The sequence below is a fragment of the Etheostoma cragini genome, chromosome 21, assembly GCF_013103735.1.
Source record: "Etheostoma cragini isolate CJK2018 chromosome 21, CSU_Ecrag_1.0, whole genome shotgun sequence".
Lineage (NCBI taxonomy): Eukaryota > Metazoa > Chordata > Actinopteri > Perciformes > Percidae > Etheostoma > Etheostoma cragini.
In genome coordinates, this window is record NC_048427.1 from 15,447,405 (window position 1) to 15,475,100 (window position 27,696).

The following is a 27,696-nucleotide window of genomic DNA, read 5'->3' on the forward strand; positions in this document are numbered from 1 at the left end:
AACGCTTTAGTGAAGCTCCCTCCGGCCTGCTGCCTGTTGCTTTTGGGTCCTCACCTCACCCCCCACCGTAACACTTAATGTCGTTTTATTTATTAGTACTGTATTTGAAGTTTTAGTTTCTCTGAAGGGTAGAGATCATCACTGCAGCTTTTCTTTGTCCTTGTAATTTTGCTGGCTCATATATAACTTGCTTTGCTTTACCTTTATCATGCTTTGTTTATATCACCACTGCCTTTTAAGCTACTACTGCTTTTGTCCTTTTGACTGGCTAGTATTTTAATTCATGTTTTAAATTGTATCACATTTTAGTCCTGATCACTTATTTTATATTTGGATTTATTTACCAAGTATGTCCCCTCTTTGAATAGCAGACTTATGTTCAGAAGGTATAATGCTAACCATATCAACCATCTTAGTTTAATGTATTAGCATGACAATTAGCAACGCTGCTAGCATGATCAAAAACACCTCTCTGGCAGCATACTGCTCACATCCACTTTTATATTTATTTCATTTACTGATACACACTGTACAGATGAAATATGATCAACGAACAAGAGAAGAAATACTGGAATGTTGACGAATGCAGAGGTTGGTGGTGGGCAGAAAGAGGGAAAGGAGAGAGGGATAGGCACAATTCACACACATGGTTCTAGTTAGTGGACTCCCATTAAGGACAATGTGGTAAGGAAGAAACTTTACATTTCACAGTCTAAGGGCATTTTTAAGACACTTCTGACCGCCATTACATTTATGATTAATACACACTGTGCAACGGAAACATGCTTAAGCAAATAACACTGGCAAATAAGAATAGAGGCAAATGGAGGTTGATTGTGGTTTAACTTGAAACTCAATAAATAGGCAAGGAACAAAGAATGTTAAAGTCCACAACCACCAGCTTTCTTTAAAAATGGGTAATACATTTGCGGTGCTAGCTAGAAATCTGTCCTGTACTGTATTGGAATTTCTTTAACCCTCAGATCAAATTGAACCGTTTTCCTATATCTATGTTCTTTTTAACTACCCAAAACAACATGATTGATTCTACACAACAGTCTCTGGCAAGTAAAAAAGCTCTACTTTCAATAATTTTGGGGTGTGTTATGCATTTGAAAAAAAAGAAATTGAAGTGGTTTTGAAATAGTGTTGAGTAAAAGTTGACATTTTCTAGTCTGTGACTATCCATCAACATACATTCCTTTAATTTTAGTCTAAATAACTCCTAATTTCTGCTTTTCTAACTCAAACATTTGGTATAATTTCCTATAAATTAGGTTTATTGACCATACATTCCAAAACTAATTGTAAAACTACAGTTAATAAGTCAGTGTTATGTAGTGTTGAAAACGTCAAAAAAAAAGTGACAATCATTGAAAAAAAACATCAAAAGTGTTGAAAAAAGGGACAAAAATGTAAGTAAAAGTTAAAAACCAACAAATAGTGTCAGCAAAAGTGTTGATTTTCAAAGGGAAGACAACACAAGGGTTAAATGTCACTTGGCTGACAGCCATATTGGAAATCAGCTTTTGTGCTACAACTGCTAACAAGATACAATTTGAATCTCTTTGTGCTATCAAACAAACATGGATAACTTGTCTCTTTCATCTCGCCAATCCAATAAATGTGTACCTAAGCCAGGGCTGCCAACTCTCACGCATTGGCCGTGAGACACACGCCTTTGACTGGTTTCACACGCGCACACGCCACACCCCCGATTTGTCACGCTGAAGTGTCAACCAGGTCGGTCAAATTTCTGAAAGATGAGTTTATCTATCTACCTGTGAGCCACTTATGATTGAGTAGTTGTGATTACAGAGACTGTGAGGGGTTCAAGAGCGCTCCCTGTATGTGAAAGAGCCATCCCAGGTGCATTTCCCCGGCTCCAGGTATGAGCTCTGAGTATCACAGACCCGTCCGCCGCTTCGTGTCCTCTCTCTGTAAAGATAGAGGTGAGCAGCGCTGCTGGTAGTGTAGCAGCTTCAGTTCAATTTAGTGGACCCGCTCTGCTGGGGACAGTGACGCGTTGCATCCGTGCGTAGTCCTCCGATGAAGAGCAGCGTACAGTCATCTCTAAACTTTGTCAGAGACCAGACCCAAATGGGGCTCTGTGTCTGTGCGACGGTCTGAATGAGATCCACCATATATCAGCGAAGCAATGACATGCACAGCAGAGTTTAATACTCTCTAAATCTCGGAAAACAGAGATTGGAGGAGTTATATTTTGAATGTGCACAAAGTTGTAAACATGAGCAAAAATCTGATGAAACACGTCTGAGCTATGGCTCAGACACCACACTATATATAGGCCTACGATACTGCAACGTTGGGCCACTATTGTGCATCACTAACCTCGGTGCATCTCTAAATGTAACTGTAAATAATTCATTCAATGTTTCATAAAATGAACAAATAGTCTTCATTTCCCATAAAAGTAAATAGAGTAAGTGGGGCACAGAGGATGAGGGCCAAACATTACTGAACATTGGCACAAAGGTTCAAGGATTAGAATTTATGTAACTCAGTGGTTCTCATTCTTTAGAATTTCAGTGGTCTTAGTTGATCCCTCAACATTAATTTAACTTAGGGTGCCTACACCAGGCAGGGACCCCTGGACCTGTTCAACACAGACCCAAATCTTCTCAGCTGTTGCTGACATATGCTACTGTCTCTGTAAAGTGGCTCATTATGTTTGGCACATTGTCTGGATCACTTCTTATATCATAAGAAGTTAATAATGTAAATAATGTAAATGCTAAATGCCCTTAAACCTGTTGATACTACGACAATGCAAATGCTCTTAACCCTACAATTTGGCACATGTCATGTAAGACTTGATTTCTCCATTTCTTTTGGCACAAAATTCTCCAGAAAGTGCCATTTAATGGTTTATTTTTCAAAAAAATTTCCTGGGGGGGGCATACCCCCAGACCCCCCCAGGGAGAGCCCCCATCACCCCCACACATAGCAAATCCCAGTTTAAACCCTGAAGGATAATGATGCTGAAAGAGCCAAAGAAATTGTACGCGGCAAAAATTGGGTTAGCCCCTCCAAATCTCACTCCAAGGTTTTGGGAAAAGTTGGCAGCCCTGCTAAGCTGTTAGCTAGCTAACCACAATGGCTACGTAGTTGACCACCACTATTTGCTAATTCTTAAGCCAAGTTCAGACAACAGATCCGCGACAAGACTCAACTGTTCTAGAAACTTGCAGTTAAAAGTTGCAGCGGCTTGAACTGGCCCTTCTTAGCTCAACTCAAGCTAACTGATGGTGGCGACTAAAAAAAGTCTGTCTTTGGAGAAGCTCTGATCGCAATCAGTACGAAAGACAAGACGATTTTCAGCGACCATGCACACCGCACTGACCGCGTTGAACGGTCCACCACCAGTGGCTTGTTTTAGAACGTGAGAGATGTCACCTGTTTCAACAGCCAATTGCAAAGTTAGCTGGTCCAGTCAGTCAACTTTATGAGATGGCAGAGTTTTAGACCGAAGTTCAACACGAGCATGGTATGTGGTCAAGTAAGCTGGAGAGTGATTGAAGAATGTGAGGAAGCAACATTCGAACAAAGCAATGAATCAGAGAAATAAAACAATAAAAAGCTGTTTTATCAGTACTTGAAATGCAAATAAAAAAAATATCTCACTATCACTAACCTCAATCATATTTTAAGATGCTACAATATATACTATCCCGCTACAAAAAAAGCCTGGAAAGTCAGAAGTTAGAAAAGATGTACAGAGGGTAAGATGACACACGGTCTTGTCTAGACACACAAAGTTTAAACTCAAACAAATAGTTGGTTTGAACTCGGCTTGAAATGTTTTACAGTAGGGTGCAAATCATTTTAGTGAAGTGACTACTCTATAACTACTGGTTACCAGATAAGCAGCTGGTTCAGCTAGCGTTTGACAACATGAACTTCAGTAGACATGCGTGTCACTGCCCAAAGTGCAGATTTAAGTCGCTCATGCGTCACATTGCAACGAGTAGCATATAAGATGCCAACGAGACACTTCTGTAATGTCAATACAGTAAGAATTGACCCACTTAATGAAGTTCTTTCAATACTGGCTACAAGTTAGCAATCAAACACAACAATGGCTGCCAGTTGAATGTGGTTCAGAGCTAAAGTTAGCAACCAATCAATCATAGATAGCTAAAACGTTTTTGAAATGACTGCTAGCTTTGCTACAAGTTAGCAATCGAACACAACAAAGGCTTTTACTGGAACGGTGTTTAGAGCTAACGTTAGGACTCAAACAATCATAGATATCTAAAACGTTTGTGAAATGATTCCCATCTTCTGTTAAAGTTTGCATTAGAAAAGTTTATGATTTCACAGATTTCAGTATGACAGTTATCTCGTAAACCGTTTAAATCTGAGCATGCACAACTGACATCTGCACTCGACCAGAGCCGGTCTGACTCGACTCTCATCCGGTATGACGCGTTATGCCGTAAACCATTTACATCTGGGCATGCACAACTCAAATCTGCACTCGACTCACATTTGGGCAGTGACAATGCGTGGCAGAGAGTACTGTATCTGTGAAAAGTTCCATCTGCATGGATAACTCCACATAAGATAGTGGAGGTCTAGGGGGAAAAAGGGGATACGGTGCCTTTGTGTCTGGATTTCAAGTTCACTGTTTAAAAAAACTCTCCTTTGCTTTTCCATGCCTCAATCCAGGGCATCATTAAATGGAAAAAGAGGCCTAAGCACTTACACAAACTCAGTGAAAGTTACAAAGCAAGGAGACCGTACAAAGGTATGTGGGAGTACAGCCGATATGGCTTCTGGCTCTTAACTTAAGTTCGGAAATTAAACTATGACTTACATACATGAGAAATAGTCCAAACACAGGTCTGTAGAGTTTGTAGATCAAGTGTCACTGTTTGCAGCTTTTGGGATTTATAGTAAATGCCTTTGTCAGAACCTACAAGGGTGTTTTGCTTACATGTAACTCCACCTGTGTATGTATATGTTTATGTGTGTGTATCACTAACTTCCTGTAAAGTTGATCTTGCATGGTCTCACGTACTTGGGGGGCTGGGGGTCTAATCGCTACTTTAACATCAACTCTGTGGAGTTGTGGTCATTATAAATTGCAGTCACACAGAAACACACTGAACACAGATGTTGTGATGCAGAAAATGCTGGGAACACACTAAAAGTTAATCACATTTGAAAATGCCATGGTTCACATCCAACAATGGATGTCTTAAATTTGCTTTGTCTCCTTCATAGATCTGTTTACTCTAGAAGGGGTTTCCCCACAATTCACTTTGTAATTAACTTTGACCGGTTGAGAAATTTCAAAGATTTAACAATCTGAGGAACCATTAATTATTGTGGCTTTGCACATATAGCCTTCACGATTTTCAATTTATTAAACTGTCGGCATCCAGAATAATGTGCATTAATGAAAATAAAAGAATAGTTTAACATTTTAGGAAACGATTTAGAGGAGAATATCCATGTGTGTCTCATGATATCTGCATTTAGCATAAAGCTAACATGAAAGTGATTAGCTTTGCTTTGGAAAGTCCCAAAGAGTGGAAAAAGGGGCTAGACAAAGAGACAATGAGGGGCATAATTGTCTCCAAAGTTATAAAATATACCTCTAAAGCCTACTAACACATTGTTTCTCATTTGTTTCATCCACACACATACAGAAATTTAAGAATTTGTGTTTTTACATAAAGTTACTTACTTTTTGTTATGGCAAACAACAACCAGGAGCTGAGAAACAGTTACAGCACTTAATTTCCCCTGGTCATGCTAGCCAGCTAGCTAGATACTGCCAGGCTAGCTTTTTCCCCCTGCTTCCACTTGTTATGCTAACTAAACTAATCACCTCCTTGTTCTAGCTCCATAGTTAACGCAAAAACACAAAGAATTAGCAGCATTTTTGTTGTACGTTGATAGCAAAGCAATAACTCACTTTACTTTCGTAAACTTTACTGTCTGTAATGGTGCCATGTCATTTCTCCGACGCTCCCTTGTTTTGATCTCTCAATAATCCAAAAAAATTACCTTTGGTCCTACAGCCCACTAGTTCAACGTCCCTTTGTTTCAAAATAAATAAACCCTCTGCTCCGACATCCCATTGTTCCGACCATATAGGCTTTTGTGGATCACCTTGCCATAAAGTAACATAACTATGTGGTCGGAACAATTGGATGTTTGAGCAGATGGTTTATTTTTTCGAAACAAAGGGAAGTCGGAGTAGTCGGCTGTAAGACCAAAGGGATATTTTCGGGTTATTGCATAGACTGTATATCATTGGACAAAGCATCCCGTTCGGAGAAGTGCTTTAAATGCGGAAGTGCCTTAAACCTGCAATCTACCTGAATTCCAGCAGGGGGCAACATGTTCCAGCAGGGGGCGGCACATGCGGTTGCAAAAGGAGGTCGGTTTCTTTCTGTAGAAGTCTGTGAGAAAGTGACCCACTTCTTACTTGATTATTACCTCAGTAAACATTTTCATAATGAGTTTATGGTCTCAATTGCTAGTTTTAAGTCTTCTGTAACACAGAATTCTTTTTATTTTTTGAATAATGGGATTTTAAAATGGGCAATAATGCAGGGGGTGTCATAGGGCATGATGGGATTGCCAGTGAAAGTGTGTAACGTTATGTGGTTCCTCCCTCACTTCTCCCTCTTGTCACATCCACAACCAGGATCGCTGCGCCCTTAATGGCAAACTTGACGACGGATAGCAGAGCTCCACAAACCAATCGGTGACGTCACACATGCTCTGTCAACTAATTTGACAGTCAATGGGTTATTTAGAGGTTGGGATAATGGAGGGTCGGAGAAATGGGCAGTCCCCGACCGGTTGATAGCCACACACTACCGGGATTTAACCTTCTGATATCAGGATGAAACCTGTTTAATGCAAATGGGAGGGCTCAAATTAGCCTGCAAATTCAAATCTCCAATGGCTCCTGTTGTCACAATGGACAAATCTGGTCTTAATCATCACCAGTGCTCTATTGTGTTCCCAGTTTAAGCTACACAGGAATCAAACATGGGTGCAAAAGAAAGGAAATATATGAAAAATTCTAGTATAAAAAAACCTTTCCTTTTGCATTTTGGTCTTATAAAAGGAAGTAATATAATAGAACATGTAAAACCATATGTACAATTGTCATAATTGTGAAACATTACACATTTTGCCCTTTACAAACCATATGAATACAACACAACACATATTATAAATAGACAATACTTTTTGCATAAGGCACAGTTACTATTGGTGAAAGTTTATCTCATAGCTGCTGCTCCCCAAACAGTATCTGAGCGTACACAGTGCCGCTACACGATGCCTTGGTTTCCGGAATTGGCTTCACCAGATCCAGTTCAGCGTAGGTCAGGTTCTCCTCCACTATCTTTGGCTGGAGATGGAAGACGATAATGATGGAGGAGAGGGGGAGAGAGAGGGAAGTGGTATTGGTGGTTAGAAAATGAGCAGAGATGTTTTTTATGTTGAACTCCACCATTAACCTAGAGCTTGGGATTTCTGTCAGTATGGATACGGCAAGGAATCTTTAAAATGATTTAAAATTGAATGCTAAACAGCACTTCTTGCACTTTATCCTCTCTCCTGTCTTTGGTCTCCCAATGCTTTAGAGCGTTGGTGTGGTAAATGTGAGCAGGTTGTGTGCAGACGTCCCTTCACAGGAGTCTTTGGTTGAGGTTGCCAAAATTCAATTACATCTTGCCGCATTCTGTGCCATTAAAATGACATGTTGCCAGAGAGTAACTTTATTCCATTGATAATTTAAACCAAATTAAACCTGGGTTATGTGGCACATTTTATGACATTTTCTGGAACTTTGATTATAGTCATCCCTGTTGCATACTGGCAAAAGGTGCCAATGCATGTGTACTGTTAGAAATGTTTTCTCCAAAGTGATATATTCCAGACATGCTTCGGTTAAAAACAAGCAAAAATAAACATAAAGACTGATGATTAAGATAAAGCAATGTATAAAAGGGCATGCATAGAACTCACCAACACTACCTTTCTTGGTTGTGGTTTTAAAAGTTTGGGTTTCCGTGTTTTGTCTCCAATGGGAGCTGCAGGGAGAAAACAAAAGTCAGCGGTTTTTCAGAGAATTGTACGGCAAATGTAATGTATCTACCAAGAACTGGACCTCTCCATTCATAACCACTTTCATAACTTGACATGCCCTTCACCTAGTGTTTAGTTTTATACAATTCTGAGTATAATAGGACAAGTTTCAAGGCCCTTTCTGGTTCTAATATTTAGTAATGTATATAGTAATTAATGTATAAAGTTCCCCATGCTACCCCATAAATCAAGAGTTTATGTGTGGAAGGGGTGGATGTGGACCTCAAATGCCAGCACATATTTCTGTATGGAAAGCCACTCAGAACAAAATGACCAACAGGAAAACATCAGTTTGGACACTATTTCTGCTAGTGTTTCTCACTGACAACAATTCATTACAGGGATCATTTGTGGCTGAAAAAAAATCAGCTACCCACGACAAAACCATAGGTGTAAATGCACCCAGAATCTTATTGACCTTTTGCTGGTATCTCTGGTGGTATCTCCTCTTGGTAGTCTCTGCTCCTTTTCTTCCTGTATCTCCTTTCCTTTTTAGGCAGAGCAGGAGACACATTGACCACACTGGTGACTGTCTCTCCTGAGCTGGATTGGGACCAGATTAACCAAAGGTTTAGTGCACCTAGGAACATTTTTAGCTTTTATAGCTGTCAGAGGCTGTGGCAGCCTAAAACCTTACCTGTTCTGAGGGCTTTTCACCAAGAGGTAATTATCTGCAGAATTAGACAATACAACATTTAGAAACACAATTACTGGTGTGGAGACAAAGTTATTGTAATTTATCAAACTTTTTAACTCTGTTCAACAAAGTTGCATTTGTTTAGGGTTCTAACTTTGAAAGAAACAATATGAATCATAGAGAAAAAGATGAGAACAGGATAAAGGGGAAAATTGATACATTGCAGTAGAGCTATGATGATTAATTGACAAGCGATTAGTTAGTCGATTGATAGAAAGATAATCACAGATTATTTTGATAATGATTATGATTAATCATTTAAGTAATTTTTAATGCCAATATGAAAATGAAATTGCTTTTACCAGCCTCTGTAATATGACGATTTCCTGTTCCTTTCATAAAGTAAATCACATCAAACTGAATATATTTGGATTTTAGACTTATAAAATTGGACCTAGAGAAACTATGATAGATACCTTTTCACTATTTACTGACATTTTAGAACAATCGAGAAAATAATCAGCAGATTAATCTTTACTAAAAATAATCATTAGTTGTAGCTCTACATAAGAGCCAGATTAATTAAGGTAGGTCAGTGGAGAGTTATCTTGATGCTAACCTTTTAACCTCTGCTTCCTCTGTACGTACTGGCAGGTCACTGTCACCGTGAACATGCACATACACAGCAAACCCACTGAGCAGATCAGCGCTGCACACAGGTACACATCTGAAACACAACAACATGTACACATTGGCCTTTGGTTTCTCTTTACACAAAAATGTGAAGGAAAAAAAAGGAGTACATGTTTTGATGAGCTATTTAAGGCACTGTACTATATCCTTTGGGTTGGGCTATTTTTGCCTGCCAAGGCCGATACAGTGCCAGTCAACCACACAGACACAGACACACACAAACACACACACACACACACACACACACACACACACAACTTACCTTCTAACAAGCTCCACAGGCTTTCTTTGGCCTTTGTGGGTGGTAGGACATGCACTACATGAAGAAGGAAAGAGAGAGAGAGAGAAGAGAAGCATGTTAAGTCCATAGTCATCACAGTGACCTCCCTGATGCCTGATTACACGCCGGCTAGAGTTTAAATAAAGCTAATTGTAGGAAGACAACAAGCCGAGGTTGGCCTCCTGTCTGCCTGATTCGGTCTCTGATTCATTCTCCAGAGGGCTCAACCTTAACCTTTGCTGGATGAATGAATGCAAACAGCAGCCTAAGAGCAGTGCTTCTCAAATGTTTTTCGATTATCTACAGTTCAAAGCATTTCTTTGGGGAAAAAAAGCCTGTATAAAGAGGTACATTACAGCGCTTTACCACCCTGTCTGATTGGCCTAACAACATCAACTTTTTTGTTTGAAAAACATTTGAAGTCCACTTCAAACGTTTAAAATATTTAAACGATGCATGACTGATATTTTTAAATTAACATATTTTAAAAACAAACATCTCACTCCTGCAGTGCTCCAAAGTACCCCTTAGGGGTACTCATACCCCAATTTGAGGAACACTGCTTTAGGGGTTTGCATCATTGTAAAATTTGACCTCAAGATCCACCCATTCTCTGAACGTTACCATCTCCACCTACATAACACTCTAGCCTGACCAGGCACCTCTTCTGAACCTGTTTACCCTCTTATAGTTCTAAACTCCGCCTTAGACACCGCCTACCAAGAGCCTGGGTCTGTCCAAGGTTGTATTCCTAAAAGAATTTTTCTTAACCACTGTCGCAAGTAACTGGGGGAATTACTAGAATTGTTCGGGCTCTGTAAGTTATAGAGTCTGGGTAGACCTACTCTATCTGTATAGTGTCTCGAGATAACCTTTTGTGTGATTTGATACTATAAATAAAATTTAATTGAATTCAAATTAAAATAGTAGACTACCATGTTGCAGAGCAACAATCAGTAAACTAGGTGAGCGAGGGGTATGAAATGCATCAAAGGTCCCAAGAATAGAACCATGGACATTATATATATTAATTGACATGCGCCCTAACCCCTTTGCTAGGGCATTTAGACACATACGTGAAGCAAACAAGGCGCACACAGCTCGGTGAATTTAACTACCCACAGATGGTAGCAATAATCTTTTCCACCATTTCTAAATTGACGTCAGTATATTGGGAAAATTTCAGTGCTGACAGGCTTTCCTGACTTTTAAGTATTCACATCAAACAGAAAAAATTCACCTCTATTAGCGTCTTTGGATTGACTTTGCATGTGTGAACAACGCAGTAGGCTATTAGGCACCCAGAGTAAAGAGTCCTTTACTTGAGACCAAGGAAGAAAAGCGGAATTCTTATTTTCAGTTGGCGACCACCAGTGTGCTCAGTTTAAATGACTATTGCTGTCAGATATTGTCAGATGTACCTAGCTAGCTTATTAACACTAGCTCCATGCTAGCTGACTTTTTTCAGTGCATTGAAATATCTTAAATATTCACTTAATGATAAATAACAAAACAGACTAAGCTTATAGCAAAAACGTTAACACCATCACTAGTTAATGATCCCATGGATATGAAAGAGAGGGATTTTTTTTTGTATTTATGTTTATTAGCACTATAATCACAGTATTAGTAAAAAAGTGTAATATTGACCTGTTTGGAAGACCTGCAATGCCTAATTAGAATGGCTAGCAAGTCAGTTCAGACGCAACTTTTAAGTGCACATAACGATAACGGGGAGAAGCTCGGTAAAATGGATGTGACTTCCAATGTTTTTAAAGATATGTCTTATTGTACATTCCAGCACAGAGTAGGTAACTACTACACCCCAAAAATCAAATGTGAGCACCAATGTGGAAACAAAGGCCTTTGAATGCAGCCTAATCTGTGTAATGAGGATCCCAGCTATGCACTGCTTGTGTCCAAAATGGCTGAGAACATTTTTTTTCTATTCTAAACCTGAAATCTCGCCCCACACAATCAATCATTTCTCCACCCCATCTGACCACAGTAGTCTTAACACCGCTGTACTCTTGCTGAGCTGGTGGTAGGAAGCTCGTGAAGTGACACCCACCAGGGCATCTTAAAAATACCCAAAACCACCAAAAGCTGACGACAGGCAGGCTCGCCATGCCGGCTCACCACGACTGCTGGAGACTTTCCAACAGGCAGACTGGCTGTGCTGCGTGCTGAATTACTGACTGTCTGCATGCATCGGGTGATTCCAAAACAAAACTGCAAAACAAGATTACCAAAATATAAAACTCTGAAAACTAAAGTGCAACTGAAATATGTAATACAAACAATTACAATCCACAACCTTCATTCTGATAGTTGAAAAAAGATTTGTGAGACAGAAATCAGTTCCTTTTCGGATTGGTTTCCAGTTGCAGTACAATAAATGTCCACTAAAACAAATCAGACCTGAACAATTCCACACGGAGGTGAAGGAGAAGGAACTTTCTGCTTATGGGGAAATAGACATTTAAAGAAGTGGCTGCACACTTAAGTGTACTTAATTAATTGACCATTTAGGACATGCTCCTAGTCAAAACTTTAATTAGGGATTCAATTAGATTTACAGCCAGTGCCATGAAGCTGTGTGGAACATGAACTAAGCCGTCAAAACCGTTAAACATCACAATAAGCAGTGGGACATTTTCATGCATGAAATTAAGTTACTTTAAAAGGCTGCATCATGCTCTAACATCTCTCTTGTCAAATTAGTAATTTTTGTATAATAAAACTAAATTTCAATTCCAGCAATAACATAATTCCCTTAAGTCAACCAGCCATCACCACATGTGTTCTTTTGGCGTTTTTCCATTAACGGTACCTGCTCGACTCGCCTGGCCTTGACTCGAGTCACCTATGGCACCCCGTCCTCCTTTATCTATTGCAGATTAACACCGCCTCATGCGCGAGGCAAGCCGTGGCTGGTCGTCATAGCAGGAAACTGCCGTGACCTAACGCGTCACACACACAGAACACAATCAAAGGTGTTTTTGATTCTCTGTGTGTGTGTGTGTGTTCTTGGCGTGTTGCAACAGCCAGAAGGCAATTTAATTTGTTATGAACCTGGAAGCAGCACCAAAAAAAAAAAGTTGGCTAAACTATTTGAACACAGCAATTGGTGACGATTCTCTCCGACCAATAAGCGGTCTGCAGGTTTTCACGTCATCTATTGGTATTGCCTCTCACTAGAAACCTCAACTGAGGCAATACTACAAAAAGTACCTGTACCAGTACCAGGGACTTTTTTCGTAATGGAAAAACCCAAAAGTCGAGTAGAGTCGAGGCAAGTTGCGTAGATACCATGCAGTAGAAAAACACAATTTCACAAGTTTACAGAGCACCACGTTAAGCAATGAATGTTTAGAAAATGAAATGTACGAATCAGCGGTGTCAGCATTTTTTCCCAATAGGTGCATTTTAATTGCAGTTCCAGTAAGATTCCACTATGCTGTTAAATGGCTTTTAGTAATCCGTTTCATTTTTAAAACAGGTGCTTGATACTTTCTACTTGGTTAAAAACTGTTGTTAATACTTTTCCCAGACTGTTTGTTTAAATACCTTTATGGACCCAACAGTTTTTAGGCTGTTTGCCACTTAGATGTAAGTGGAGTGCAGATTTGAGTTGGGCATGCGTCACTTTGCGACAAGTGAAGATGCGAGTTTTGAATGCGTCACTTTGCGACAAGTAGCATACAACAAACTAACAAAAGACTTCTATAATGTCAAAACAGAAAAAATTGTCCTACTTAACAAAGTTTGTTCACTACTAGCTAATAGTTAGCATCAAACACAACAAAGGCTGTCACTGGAATTACGTTTTGAGCTAAGGCTACCAATCAAAAAAATCATAGATAGCTAAAACAATTTTGAAATGAATCCCATCTTATTGTTATGGTCTGTAATGGCAAAAGTTTATCATTTCATGGATTTCATAAATTTTTAGTATGACACAGTATGTTGTAAACCATTTCCATCTGAGCATGTGCAACTCAAACCTGCACTCGACTCACATCAGGTAGTGACAACGTTCTCTGTTGGGAAGAGGGTTACTTCTGGGTTTGGTCATCATCTTGGAAATCACTAACCTATCACTGACCACATGTGAACTAAAACTGCTGTTCGAAATTAGCTGCCTGCATTATTTTTAAGGGCAAGATTGACAAAAAAACTGAAGACTTGGTTGTGGATTGTTACAGGTTTTAGAAGACCTACTACATTTGAATGATTGCCAAATATCTACTTTGTAAATATGAGAAGGTCTGCAATGGAAATGGTTTTGGTGAAAAAAAACCAAAATAAAACACAAGTACAGATTTTTTTCTAAAGCTCTCAAATCATATTCTACAACTGCTCACATTGCATCTGCGCTCTCAAGACATATTTGACAAGTGCTCACATCGCATCTACGCTCTCTCACTTTTGCACTATATTTACCTTCATATCTATGGGTCCAAGGTAATTTCATCTGTGGAAGTTGAACTTTCTAGGCTTCATGTGCCACTGAGCAACTTTTATATGAATGAACACGGCACCGCCATAAACGTATGTAATTCTCTTTATCCATAGGACCCACTCTGTATGAAGATGTGAAGGGCTCATTATAAGCTAACAAAAACACAATTGTTATTTCCAGGTGATTGTACACTAATACAAACACAGTTGTTAATATTGTCTTCCATTTTTGCCAATAGATTGTCCTAAATCCTACTACCTTAACACAAATAAGATATTTTGTTAAGAATATCAAAGGCAAAAATCACTTGGAGTAAAGTTTCTCTTAGGGGTTGGTAGCAATGAGCTTGCAACTCATCAGAGGTCTACATTATGTAGTTTGGCTTTTACGTTATTAGCAAAGCTTGTGTGAAAGGCATATTTTATAAGAGGACACCAGTATTGTAACATGACATTTTCCCTATTACCATCATTGCTTATGAAAATTTTAAAACCACCAGTGCAGGTTGTAGATGACAGCATCTGCAATAAAACTACAGCAGATACATAACACACCAAAACAGTCTAGCTGCACAGTTTCTGAGTGAAATATAATTTAAAACAGACGTACTCCCACTTGTATGAAATGGCGGATGATTTAATTTAAAGACCGGTCTTCCTTCACAGTATCATACTCACAGCGTAAATCCTGATTACATCTATGACATTTATGTGCCTCAGGTTCTGTGCAGCTCTGTCACGGCAGAAGTACATGTTGGAATATTCAGAAATGGGATAAATTGGGTGCACTGAATAGCACTAAACCGGCTTTTATCCTCATCTAGAAAATGGCTTCTACTTAAAGCAACTTTTGAATGACTGAAGACTGCATTGGACTACAGTGGAAACATTCTAACAAACTACTTTTTGTTCATCAGAGCCACAGAGATGCATTCATTTCCTGACTGTTTCAGATTTGTGGATCTTTTTTGTTACCTAACAAATGCAACACTGTAAACATCAATGTGCAGATGTGTACTGGAGTGAATAATGATCTTCTGTCTTCACCATCTGCTGAGTCAGTCATTGGTCGGTTTTACTGTTTTATTAATGACAGGAAATACATGAAAGTACACAGTGATGTTGTGTGTCTTTACAAAGAATAATTGGAATTAATTATAATAATAGTGGAATAATTCACTTCCTGTTGTCTATTTGCATCTTTTCTTCAAAGAATTGACATCTTCTAGTACTTTTTTAAACTGTGTCTCTATTGTAGCAACAAAATAGGCCTATTTTGTTGTCTTCTGGGTGAGCTGGAGTCTGCCCCATTTTGTTGTCTTCTTAAAATAAAAAAACTCTACAGGGGTCATGTGAAGCTGGCGATACCATATCCAGAGTTCCATGTTCTTGCTTTACTTAAACTCATGCCACAGCCGTGTGCCGTCTACCTCTTAGAAGCACCCTAGGAGTTCAGTTTGTTTATGCCAAGAGGAGACCGTGTTCAGACTGTGCTCTGCCCCTGAACCTCTTTGACCTCTCTGGATGTGTTTGTTATAGCAGTAGTAAGTAGAGTAGTGGTAGTTTTGTGTGATTGTGGAAACACCTGGTCACCTAATGTTATCCGACCACAGGAATTCCATCACTTTGACGTCACAAAGACACACATTTGTGCACATAAAGTCTCAGTCATCGGCTGTTTCTCATATGGAGTGGTGGCAACCAGGAGCAATGGACCCCAAGGGGGTTTCAACCACTAAGATGTGAAGCTGATGTTTATCATAGCTGCCAACTGTTGGGGTGGATACTGGGAAGAATACCACTACCTGCTGGTCTGCTGGAAAGAAATAGTGCAGTTTTCCAGTGTTGTTGGAGCTTTGGCCTGTCCATTACAATGACTCAATCAAGATACTTGACATTGTTTCATATTATGAACTCGTAATTTACTTTATATGGTGAACAAATTGAATGATTTACAATTTAGTTCATTTTGTTTTCTATAAATTTTATAGATTTAAATGGGCAAGTTTATAAGAGCCTGCATGATAAACTGGAGGTATGAAGTTTGAAAGATGTGGGCATTTACCAAGCTGGAAAAGTGTTAACTACTACCAACTACTATTTCTTTCTATTTTTGTTATTTCCACTCTTCATTCTAACCCCAACCGGTCGTCAGACACCGCCTACCAAGAGCCTGGGTCTGACCGAGGTTTCTGCCTTAAAGGAAGTTTTTCCTCGCCACTGTTGCACTGTTGCTTGCTCTGGAGGAGACTACTAGAACTGTTGGGTCCTTGTAAATTATGGAGTGTGGTCTATCTGTAAAGTGTCTTGAGATAACTCTTGTTATGAATTGATACTATAAATAAAATTGAATTGAATTGAAATTGAAATAAGAGAGCCAGACACGAGCCAGCTGCCCTCGACCGTCACTGCAGACAAACATTTAAACTTTACCTTCCTCAGCACAACTATCTCTTGTTTCAATACCGTGGCCTCTGTCTGTTCTACTTTTGGTTGGTTCTCCATGTCCAGGCCAATGTCAACAGCTCTCGATATGGACTGCTTGTCAGCCTGGGCCCAGACTTGGCTGTGGACACCCCGAAAGTCACAGCCTAAAGAACGCTTCCATGGAAAATGTGGTGAGAAACGTCTAGTGTTGTTGAACACTGACAGTACTACAGCAATGATCTTAAATACTAAATGAATTGTCTTTAAATTGTTACAAGGTTGAAACTTTGTGATGCACTCGGTCCTTACCACCATTCTCAAAGGGGCAATTTCACAAAAATGCCTCTCTATTTGCTTTCTGCTGATCTTTGTTGTAACACAACACTGACTGAACCTAAAGACAATTCAAGGAGGTATCTGCATTCACTGCTATAAGTGCTTGGAGTCTGTTATGTCTTTCTCTGGGAAAGAAAGCCGTCAGAAAGTGACACATTTCCAGTCTTTTAAAATTAAATGAAGGAACATCTGGATTAGCATTAGCATTAGCATTCACAAAAACACAAACTTCATTAACAAAAGCAAACACAAAAGTGGAAATCCCAATAGGATCCATTGCTGTTGACTGACAAACGTAAACACAGGACAAAACAATCAACCATCAGGTTGATTGTTTAATCACTGTTGTGCAGTGATTAAAGAGATAATTATCTGATCAAATGTTAGCAACAGTAACTGGCAGTAGGTCTGTCAAGCGTTGAATTTGTCTTTTTTCCAGCTTTTCCAAAACCAAAAACACAAGCGTAAAAGTGTAAAAGATTTTTGGATTTAACGTCACCCATTGATTTGTGGACTACCGTTTTGAACGCTGGAGTTTGGCATGTTCTGGAGCCAGAAGTGATCACTTTGGACAGGAGGGCGTGGCTGGGGAGGATGACCTAGCTAAGCCGGTGTCGTCTATGGTTTTAATGGCGGGCACTTAAATTTGAAGATTTTAATGTACACAATGCCATGAAAATGCAGTGCTAAGCCTCTGTCCTGATTGACAGGTGGGTGTGTAGCCACGCCATGAAGCCAATCCAGTTTTATATTTTATTTTTTTAACATAGGACCATCGTTTTGAAATTGAATATCATGCTGTATTGTACAATCTTGACAATAGAGATTGAGACCATGTACTCATTTAAAAATGTTTGGTGAGGCAATAAATCAAGTGAGAAGTAGGATCATTTTCTCAAAGATTTCTATACAATCTGACTTTTTTGGAGAGTAGCCCCCTGCTGGAAACTATTTACAATACACATTCAAGGCGCTTAAACACGAAGAGTTTTATTTTCAGACAAAGTAGTTGCCTTTTGGCTCTAAACCTTGTACTTTCTTCCCGTCAAAATTGAAAATCCACATTTCAGATGACGCTTTTAATCAATGTTTTTAACTTTTTCTTATATTTTTGTCCGTTTGTCACTACATAACACTAACTTATTAACTTTAATTTTACAGTTATTTGGGGAATTTATCATCAATAAAACCTAATTTTTAGGAAATTATACCTAGTGTTTGAGTTAGAAAAGCAAAAATTAGGAATTATTCAGACTAAAATTAAAGTAATGTATGTTGATAGATAATCACAGACAGGAATGTGTCAACTTTCATTCAATACTATTTCCAAACTACTTCAAATTATTTCCCCAAATGCCATAAAATTGAATAAGACACCCCAAAATTAATGAAAGTAGAGATTTGTACTTGCCAAAGAGTGTTATTTGGAATCAATAATTTTATTTTGGGTAGTTAAAAAGAACATTGAGATAGGAAAACATGAGGACTAATATAGGATGCATATGTTAACATGCCTGGAAAACTACCCTCCAGTGTCCCTAAATAAATAACCATACATTATTTCTAGAGCTGGGCAGCGATTACAAATTTTAATTGCGATTAATCGCATAATTTCCCTGATTAATCGCGATTAATCGCAAAATTAAATAATGAATTCAAAAGTAGTGTATACAGTGCGATTTTTTATCGCGTAGCAACTTCAGTTAATTTTAGTGGACTCGCTCTGCTGGGGACAGTGACGCATTGCATCCGTGCGTAGACATCTGATAATGAGCAGCATACAGCCACCTCTAAACTTTATCAGAGACCAGAGACCCAAATGGTCCTCTGTGACTGTCGGTCGGTCTGAGTGAGATATTACCATACCAGCGGAGCAATGACATGCACAGCAGACTATATTACAACTCTCCAAATCTCGGACAACAGAGATGGGAGGAGTTATATTTTGAACAGCAATCTGATGAAACACATCTGAGCTCTACTATACTATATACTATACTGCAACGTTGGGCCACTATTTTGCTTCCCTAACCTCTGTGCATCTCTAAATGTAACTGTATAATTTAGTAAATGTAAATGTAAATAATTCATTCAGTGTTTCATAAAATGAACAATAGTCTTTATTTTCCCCAAAAAGCACAGAGGATGAGGGCCAAACATTACTGAGCCTTGGCACAAAGGTTAACGGATTAGAATTTATGTTACTCAGTGGTTCTACTTCTTCAGAATTTCAGTTGTCTTAGTTTATCCCTCAACATTAATTTAACTTTGGGTCCCTGGTCCCTACACCAGGCAGGGACCCCTGGACCTGCTCACCACAGACCCAAGTATGCTACTGTCTCTTCATGTGGCTCATTATGTTTGGCACATTGTCTGGGTCAGTTCTTATATCATAAGAAATTAATAATGTAAATAATGTAAATGCTAAATGCCCTAAAACCTGTTGATACTACAACAACACAAAGGTTCTTAAGCCTACAGTTTTGCACATATCATGTAACACTTGATTTCTACATTTTTTTGCAAAAAACTTTCCAGAAAGTGCCATTTAATGGTTTATTTTTCTAAATGTTTTCCTGGGGGGGCATGCCCCCACACCCCCCTAGGGAGTGCACCATCCCCCACCTATAACAGATCCCAATTTAAACCCTGAAAGATAAAGACCCAAAGAAATTGCTTTGTACGCAGCAAACTATGGGTCGCCCCCCCCCAAATCTCACTCCAAGGTTTGAGGAAAAGTTGGTAGCTCTGCTGCCATATGAACAAAAGTGCCGTAACATTTGTTCTGCAAAAACTTACCGGCATTTTGTTTATGAACTAGCAGTTAAATACAATATTTAGAGTACATCTCAACCCAAACAATGTATTTATCATGTCCAGAGTTGAATTCCATCTGGTTGGAACGTCTTGCATAAGCGACTCCTTCTTATGTATACGTTGTTCTGGTGTTGCTTTAACTCTGCAGCACCTGCTGGACTGGGTTTAGAGCCTCACAACTTTTCTGCACTTCGCAAGGACACTGTCTAAGTGCTGTTAAGCAGAGACACTGAGGGACACTGTCCAACGCGCTATAAAGCATAGACACTGTGACAACGCTGGAGACTGTGCGCAAAGCAGGGGACATGATCAGAAAGCAGAAGGCTTGCAGCATTGACCAGATTTCGTATCTATTCGTACTATCTTTGCTAACTGCGGTGACTTTAGACACATTCCACTGCTGTGCGACTTTAATAAAGTGTCCCGCGCCCACATATTGAAGCGTGGTCGCTTTTGCAGTCCTCTCATTTTCAAACAACTCGTGTATTATTGTGATGGTGCGTCTTGAGGGAATCTCATACCTGCCATCATTGTTGCGATTCTCAGACCTATGTCCTCCACAACCCTAATGGGCCTGCAGTCTGTAGCTTCCACGTCGCTGTTATTTGTTAGCGTCTCTTTCCTTTGTTTATCTCTACCCCCCCCCCAAGCTGCATCTAACGTAGCCTGCCGAAGCCTCGCGCCACTGTGTGCTTCGTTGAATGATTTGCTGGTATCAACTGTCAAGGTGAAATTTCGGCATTAATTAATGAGTTAGCGCGATAATAACGAGTTAACTTGCCCAGCCCTAATTATTTCCAATACCATCATTGACTAACAACATTAAAAACTTGACAAAAAAATGATGACTAGCATACCCAATGTGTAGTGTTTCCCCACTTTGTGATAGCCAGTCCTGGATGCTATCAGAGGTTAGGCTACCGTTAACGGCCCTGCTTTTTTGTCTTTTAGAACGATATTGTGTATGAAAAGCTTGTAAAATAACTCTTATATATACACTTGATAGCTAATATCAAGTGTATATTTAAGAGTTATTTTACAAGCTTTTCATTTAAAAATGAATCATTTAGAAACACTTGAAGTTTAGCATGAGATAACTTAATCCTATTTAATAATTGAATCCTACTCATGGAGCTAATGCTAGGTTAACTATCTAGGTAGGTAGAGCTGATATGATCTGTCAGTTCAGCAGTCCAATAGATACTTGCTGGTTAAAAATGGAGAAACCTGCTCTTGTCTAGCTCTGTCTAAAAGTGAGAACCTGTTTAAAAATGAATAGAAAGATTTTGAGGCAAATCTTATTATCTTTGCAAATTGCATCTCAGGACATAAAGCTTTACATACATAAAGGAAAAATTCACAGTGTGTTTCTGGTTTTCTGAAAGTGAAGGGATTTCTGGGCAGTATCTGGTACCAGTGGATTTGTCATCCATTCCATTGTGTAAACGTCTGAAGTGCCAGCGGTGGCATTGAAACCTCATACTCTCTCTGCTCTTTCTCCAAGATCATCTACCCGGTAAAAGCCACAACTTATTGCCATGGAGGATCCTTTTATCTCCAGACTTGCTCCTAACCAATGACTTTACCCTCCCAAATCAAAAGCAAGACAGGGCTTATGCACAGTGAACCCACGTCACTGCCTCTTAAGCCAGATGGAATACATCATCCAGTTGTGGTGAGAGAAAATGCTACTACTGGAGACGCAGAACTGCTCCCCTTATCTTGTTTTCACTATTTGAGTTTACTGGGGCCTCCTATAAGGTCTGCACATTGCCCTGTTGTGCATTATAAACATGAACACTTTTGCCTATGAATAGTGCCATCACAAACATCGCGCAAAAGCCTCAAACTGATTTTTGTGTTCACTGGGGGCTGCTCTCTATCGGTAACAGTTTTCTGCTGCTGGCCGTGGAAGACCTCCGCAGACAAACCTGGAATCACTAAAATAAATTTGCAGTCTTACTATTATCAACACAGCATTTGTCATTGCTTCTGTTGTGGTTTCAGAAATAGCAGTTAAGTGTCCGCCCTGCACCATTAAAAGCAGTGATGTCATTCTGTGAGAAACTGGGCTAAAGCTACTGGTTTGAGTGACTTAGAGCAGCCAAATGCCAGAGGTTCCCTACCATTTCATGGCTTAAGACCAATTTAAGTTTAAGTTTTAATTCATTCCCAATGTTTTTGTCACTTTTTTCGAAAAAAAAAACAATGTTATGTCACTTTTTTAACGTTCTTTTATTGTATCTGTTGTTAAATTGTTATCAATGCTGTAACATGTAGTCCTATAAAAAACTTGAGTTCTTGCGAGAGCACAGTTTGAATTTGCTCAGGTTTCCAGGCCAATCAATTTTAACAAAACACCCAAATTCAATTAAAGTAGCAAACTGATTAATAATTTTACTTGTGCAGAATGTTGCATGGAACCATCCACGTAATACATTTTTTTGACAATTTGGTTGAAAGAAACCCAACTATTTTTTCGGAAAACAGGTCAGATGTCACCCGAGGATAACACAAGGGTTACAAAAAAAACTTTTGGCAGGGCATCCCATTAAAAAAGTCTCTAAGCACTATCTTTTACATGTTCACCGTTTATTGCCTGGCTTTAATGTTGACTCTGCCAAAGGTGTACTTGTCCTAAACAACTTATCTGCAACTCAACCAATGCAAAGCAGGGTGATGCTCACAGAGTGCATTGGCAAATATTTTAGGGATTAAAAAAAAGACAAGAGAAACTAAAACAGTAAGTTCCATCAGAACTCACCTCTGAGCTCAGTAGCGGCGGTGCAGTTTGACGAGGCCTTCCAGCGGTCCTGGTGCTTTTTAAACTCCTGCACCCGGCACATGTAGAGCCCCCGGTCCCCCTCGGACACGTTCAAGATCACCAGGTCAAATATCTTCCCCTGCTTCACCACCGTCAGCTTTAGTTTAGGCCACGGGAAACTCTTTGTGTAGTTACCATAGAAACGGGCCTTTCTCATGTTGACGCGGGCGATGAGGAGTTCGTCCTCCGGGCGGTCGGTGCCCTCTGGCAGGAAGGTCCATTTCACCACCGGTAAAGCAGCGTTGCGGCGCCGCTGGGACACGACACAGGAGAGTGTGATATTTTGACCCTCCTGGGCCACGGTGAACGGGGAAGGGGTGATGGTGACGTTGATGGCCAAGCACAAATCTGGAGAAGATTTACACAAGTTTTATTTACTTAAGTCAAACTTTTAACAAAAAGAAGCCAAGCTTTTTGTAGCTGGCCTCTAATTTAAGCAATACGTGTTTTCCATATCTGTACAAACCCAAGGCTTTTCACCCTTGTGTTGTTTTCCCTTTTTTTCCCCTTGGCTCAACGTTTTTGTTGGTTTCTACAAAAAAAATGTAAATTTTTTTTTGCCGTTTTTTCAAACATTTTTCACCCGTATGTTGACTTCCTTTATTTTGGATGTAAAAAACTTAAAAAGAGATCAAATTTGACCTGAAGAAAACATGAGGGTTAAATTCTATGAGCTTGTAAATGTAAATGAGCTTTACTAAATATTTACCCTATATGAATGTTTTTTGTTTTGTCTTTTGTTTTAGTTGTTTTCTTTTTTAGTAAACCCTTAACCTCCCTGGCTTGTTTGTTAACGCATGTACGTTAAAGATACAGGAGATGTCATCAGAGAATGTCTAATAAGAGGAGCACTACCACTCTCTGGAAACGTCGGGCATCTGAACTGGTTGCAATTCCACTTTGGTTCCAAATGAGTGTGCTCACAAAATGAATGGAGGTCTATGGAGCTATACCCCTCAAAATCAACTTTTCTCAAGATATAATTTTTTACCTAGTAATTTGAATGTTGCATTTGAAAGGGGAGGCTAAGAATCCTTTTAAAAGTTACTATTTTGTTTTAAAATCCTTTTAAAAAATCCAGTGAAAGCATTACTTACTTTACAACATACATGTTAGAAAGACTTTTAGTTTGAAAGACTAATTAGAAGGGAGTGAACCAACCCGCCGTAGATGGGCTCTGATGTCGTTTACATACTGCCCCATCCATTTCTGTCAATAAAGATTAACAATTTTTTTTAATAACTTACATACATAATACAATACAACTTATTTTTATAACCATTTGGAGCACTAGGCTATGAACTATCAAGATGTCTGGGTTGGATTGGAATAATGATTATCTGATATCCAATCTGAGTCCCAGCTGAAAAAGATGTCAGAGAAGTGGATGCAAGTTGTCTTGACAAAACACTTGTGAAGCCTTGCTCCTTTCCTGTTTTGACTGCATGTTGGTTACAGCAAGCCTTTGATTTTGACAGAGTTGAGGCATCTCTCTAAACACATTCAGCCGCTTCCTGTCTTTCAATTGTTTTGTCCATGCCACAAGATGGTTAGCAACAATGTTAAAAAAAAAAGTTTTCATGTAAAAGTAAATGCTGAAACTAATACAAAATATTGTATTTAACAAGTTTTGATTGCTAATTAGTTCTTCTGATGTAAAACTTGTTCGGGTAACTGATAAAGGTTCAACAAACCATTACAGTCAACTTTTATCAGTCAAGAGTTGCAAGTCAGATTTTCTTTCCAAACATATCCTTTCAGTAGTGGGAGTTACACATATGACTCACAGCCTAGTCTCGCATTGCCAGACCCTCCTCCACAGCGCCGCAAAGGAGGGGTCTGGCTAGTCCACACAGCATTCTGGGATGGGAGAAATGCATGCTCTGGTTTATTGGCATTTCTTTAAACCAATCACAATCGTCTTGGGCGGTGCTAAGCGTCGAGCGAAGCCACGATGCCACTGCAAATTAGCCTTGGAAAGGAAGTTGTTTTGGTGGAACACGTGTACTTTTAAATGTTGTTTTAGTTGTGCAACAGAAAACTCAGATTGGACAGATATTCTAGCTAGGTGTCTGGATTTACCCTGCAGAGATCTGAGGAGCAGCTAACCATAGCCTTCAGAAATCCACCGGAGATTACACGTCCGAAAACGTACGTAAAACGTATCCCGGAATTGGAACTTAATGGACATAGACTACACACAGTCTAATCAGCACATCCTTTTCTTCTTTTATCTGGTCTCCTGTTAGAAAATGTGAACCTGATGATGAGAGTATTGACTTAACCACTGGCCGCAGGATGAAGGCACAAATGTTTTTGTTTGCCAACCAAGAGGAAAAGTGTTTTCCTATCGTTTGGTGTTTCATTGTGAAACAATAGTATGCACTCTAGCTAGTTTCACATTCAAATAGCAAATTTATGCAGCCTAGCAGGGCCCTAGTTTGACTGACAAAGAAACTATATGCCCCCCCATTTCATTACAGTTGATTAAAATGTTGTGGTCTCCAACAATTCTATTTGTCTGAGCTTAATAACATGGTTTAGTAGTTTGCGTAGCAATGCTGCAATCCCAGTTTGAGTGGGTCAGTGATTCTAGACCTTAGAAACAGCAGTTGACCAAACAATCTCCACCCAAGGTCCACTTACTCGCCAGCTCTTGAGCTTTTGATGGCCTCACAGCAGGTGATGTTTACTCAGTTGGAGCTGGAGAAGTTTGAACTTGACATTATTTTCTTGTTTCTTTATTTTTATTTGCAGGATCAAGCATGTTCTGTTCATTACTGCTGTTCAACCTTTTAGCGAACATGGACAAGAAGTCCTGAAATGGCTCAGAACCATGTTCATAGTCGTGCAGTTCAGATTAACGTAAAGGTTTGTCTTCAATTAAAATGTTTAGGTCTTAGGTTTTAATCGGTTTGAGTCTTTAAAAAAAATGAAAATAAAGTAGACAAACTACTGAAAAATCAGCAATAATTTAAGGAACTACAAACTCTGTATTAACATTGTGGATGGAAGACCTTTGTATTCCACTTCCAACAAACTGCTGAAAATCATAGTAATGGTGGTTTAAAGATGGTATTTAAGTGTGAAACGTCTGCCTTTCTGTGTCTCTTTATCACCAATGCAGTATAAAAGTATTCCAATCCATTCAACAAAGTTTGTTTCATAAATGAAAAGCTGCAGTTGAATTTGCATACAAATCCATACAGTCCACATCTCTAATGCGGTCGTTGTTGCCCAATAGACGTCTTCCCCGTCTCGCAGACAGCCGTGTTGTTTTTGGCATGTGAGGACATACGCTGTTGATGGATGAATATTGAGCAACAAACTTTACTGCTGCATGACAATATATCACACATCTGTTTTCCCAACCTGCCGCAATTTCACAATGCACCTTTTCCACGAAAAGCAAGCACTTTACCGCCACACAGCCCATATGCTTCCAGCACAGCACGTAATTAAAATCAGTAATTTTTTCTTTTCTTTTTTTACAGTTTTGTCTTTCATGTAGTTTTGAGTGACAGAACAAAACAAGGAAAACATAGATGAGTGGCTGAAAAGTGGTGTTTCAGTGCTGCACGTTGACTCTGAACTTTCAAACTGTTTCATTCAATAATCTGTTTTGACAGAAGATCACTCAAATCATTAACATAAAAGTGAAACCATAAGCTCTCTCTTTTACTTTGAACACCACCAAAATTGGTGGTGTCTTGGAATTCCCCCTCATTCATGCAAACACATGTAACTTTGATAAAATTGTTTGTTTCGCCATACCCTGCAATCTTACTTGGAAGTAAGTTATTTTAGCAAAAATGTCACAGTATGTAAAGAACATACTACTTTACCCAAAAACTTTTGTTCTCCATCTCCATTACCCTCTCTGATGGTTTGTGAAACACTTCTCTTAAAAAATAGTGGGGAACTTTTTTGTCTCCACCACATCCACTTTGGTATGAAGTAGAAAATAAACTTTTCCTACCTCCAAGCAGTGCTCGAGTCAGGAGAGCGAAGACCACAGAGCAGATCTTCATTTTCCACAACTGCAGCCTCCATAAACTGCCAGTTAAATGCCTCTGAAGAGAAGAAGCCCCAGGTTTCCTCCTCCTCCTCTACTTCTTCCCTTTTTTTCCTCCCAGCTGAGGAGTGTAATATGAAACATTGGACGCTCTGTTTTGACTCAGAACCTCCCGCTGCCCCTCCCCCACTCATGTCACATAGTGAAAACACATTTGGCAGGCTCACGTGCACACACACATACACACACACAAATATATGCATGTGCACAGAAAAAGACAGGTGAGCATGTGCAAGGAAACATGCATGCAGGCACACACACACACACACACACACACACACACACACACACACACCTTTGCAGTCTGGCGAGTAAGTGGGAAATGTAATTTCCTGTGCAGGAAAGAGGGGATGGAGGGGAGGGAGGGGTGTGTTGTTGAGATTGACGCCGAGCAAATCACACTTCCAGCTGTGGTAGACAGCAGGCGCTGACCGAAGTCAGGGCTTTTATGTTGGAACACACACATATAGGGGGGGGAGCATCTTTGTGGCCAATGAAATGATGGAGAAGATGGAGAAGAAGGTTAATTCTGCATTTAAAGTTACTTAGTTATCCCAGAGTTAAAGTGGCGTAATTGCTCATTCCTTTCAAAATTGCAAGCCCCACATTGCATAAATGGTCTGTGTCTGTGTCTCTCTATCTGTCTTCTCTCATCTCTTGTCTCATGTAACAGGCTCCCACAGTGAATCTTTGTACAGCAGCCGGTCAGCTCTGGGTTTTGGGACACTTTGCTGGCTTTATATCAAACCTCAGAGAGCAGCGCTGTGAGGATCCGGGACACTTTTGATTTACAGATAATAAAGGAGATGGCTTGGAGGGCCTCATAAGTGCTTCTCGTCTGGCGACAGTTCGAAAAACATGCTGTTTTCTTGACAAAGAATTCCCCAATTTAACCAAAGCTCTATAGCCTTCAGCATTCAGCACACAATGTGGTGTGGGGTTCACAAAATTAGGACTCCAAAGAGTGTAGGATTTCTTGCTACTACATTTTTCCATTTCCA

At 39.5% G+C, this 27,696-nt stretch overlaps 1 protein-coding gene across 2 annotated transcripts; it reads right to left on the reverse strand.

Moving 5' to 3' along the window:
* Window positions 1-6,847: 6,847 nt before the first annotated feature.
* On the reverse strand, window positions 6,848-26,743 carry vstm4b (V-set and transmembrane domain containing 4b). 2 transcript variants are annotated; one of them, XM_034860144.1, is made up of 8 exons: window positions 26,600-26,743; window positions 22,561-22,968; window positions 9,735-9,788; window positions 9,399-9,506; window positions 8,780-8,813; window positions 8,561-8,685; window positions 8,023-8,087; window positions 6,848-7,402 (listed from the first exon to the last, which is right to left on the reverse strand). In XM_034860144.1, the coding sequence occupies exons 1-8, from the start codon at window positions 26,649-26,651 to the stop codon at window positions 7,277-7,279; spliced, it is 972 nt and encodes a 323-aa protein (XP_034716035.1). In that variant the 5' UTR covers window positions 26,652-26,743; the 3' UTR covers window positions 6,848-7,276. The 2 variants fall into 2 exon arrangements, with proteins under 2 accessions (XP_034716035.1, XP_034716036.1); XM_034860145.1 differs by lacking the exon at window positions 9,399-9,506.
* Window positions 26,744-27,696: the final 953 nt, after the last annotated feature.

What these genes read in the sequence shown, in the direction of transcription:
- vstm4b (XM_034860144.1), bottom strand. Translation starts at nt 26,651, where the DNA reads ATGAAGATCTGCTCTGTGGTCTTCGCTCTCCTGACTCGAGCACTGCTT. An exon ending in CGCCGCTACTGAGCTCAGAG is followed by an intron (nt 9,789 to 22,560) that starts GTGAGTTCTGAT and finishes TTCTTCATGTAG; the next exon opens with TGCATGTCCTACCACCCACA. An exon ending in GTGAAAAGCCCTCAGAACAG is followed by an intron (nt 8,686 to 8,779) that starts GTAAGGTTTTAG and finishes GTCCCAATCCAG; the next exon opens with CTCAGGAGAGACAGTCACCA.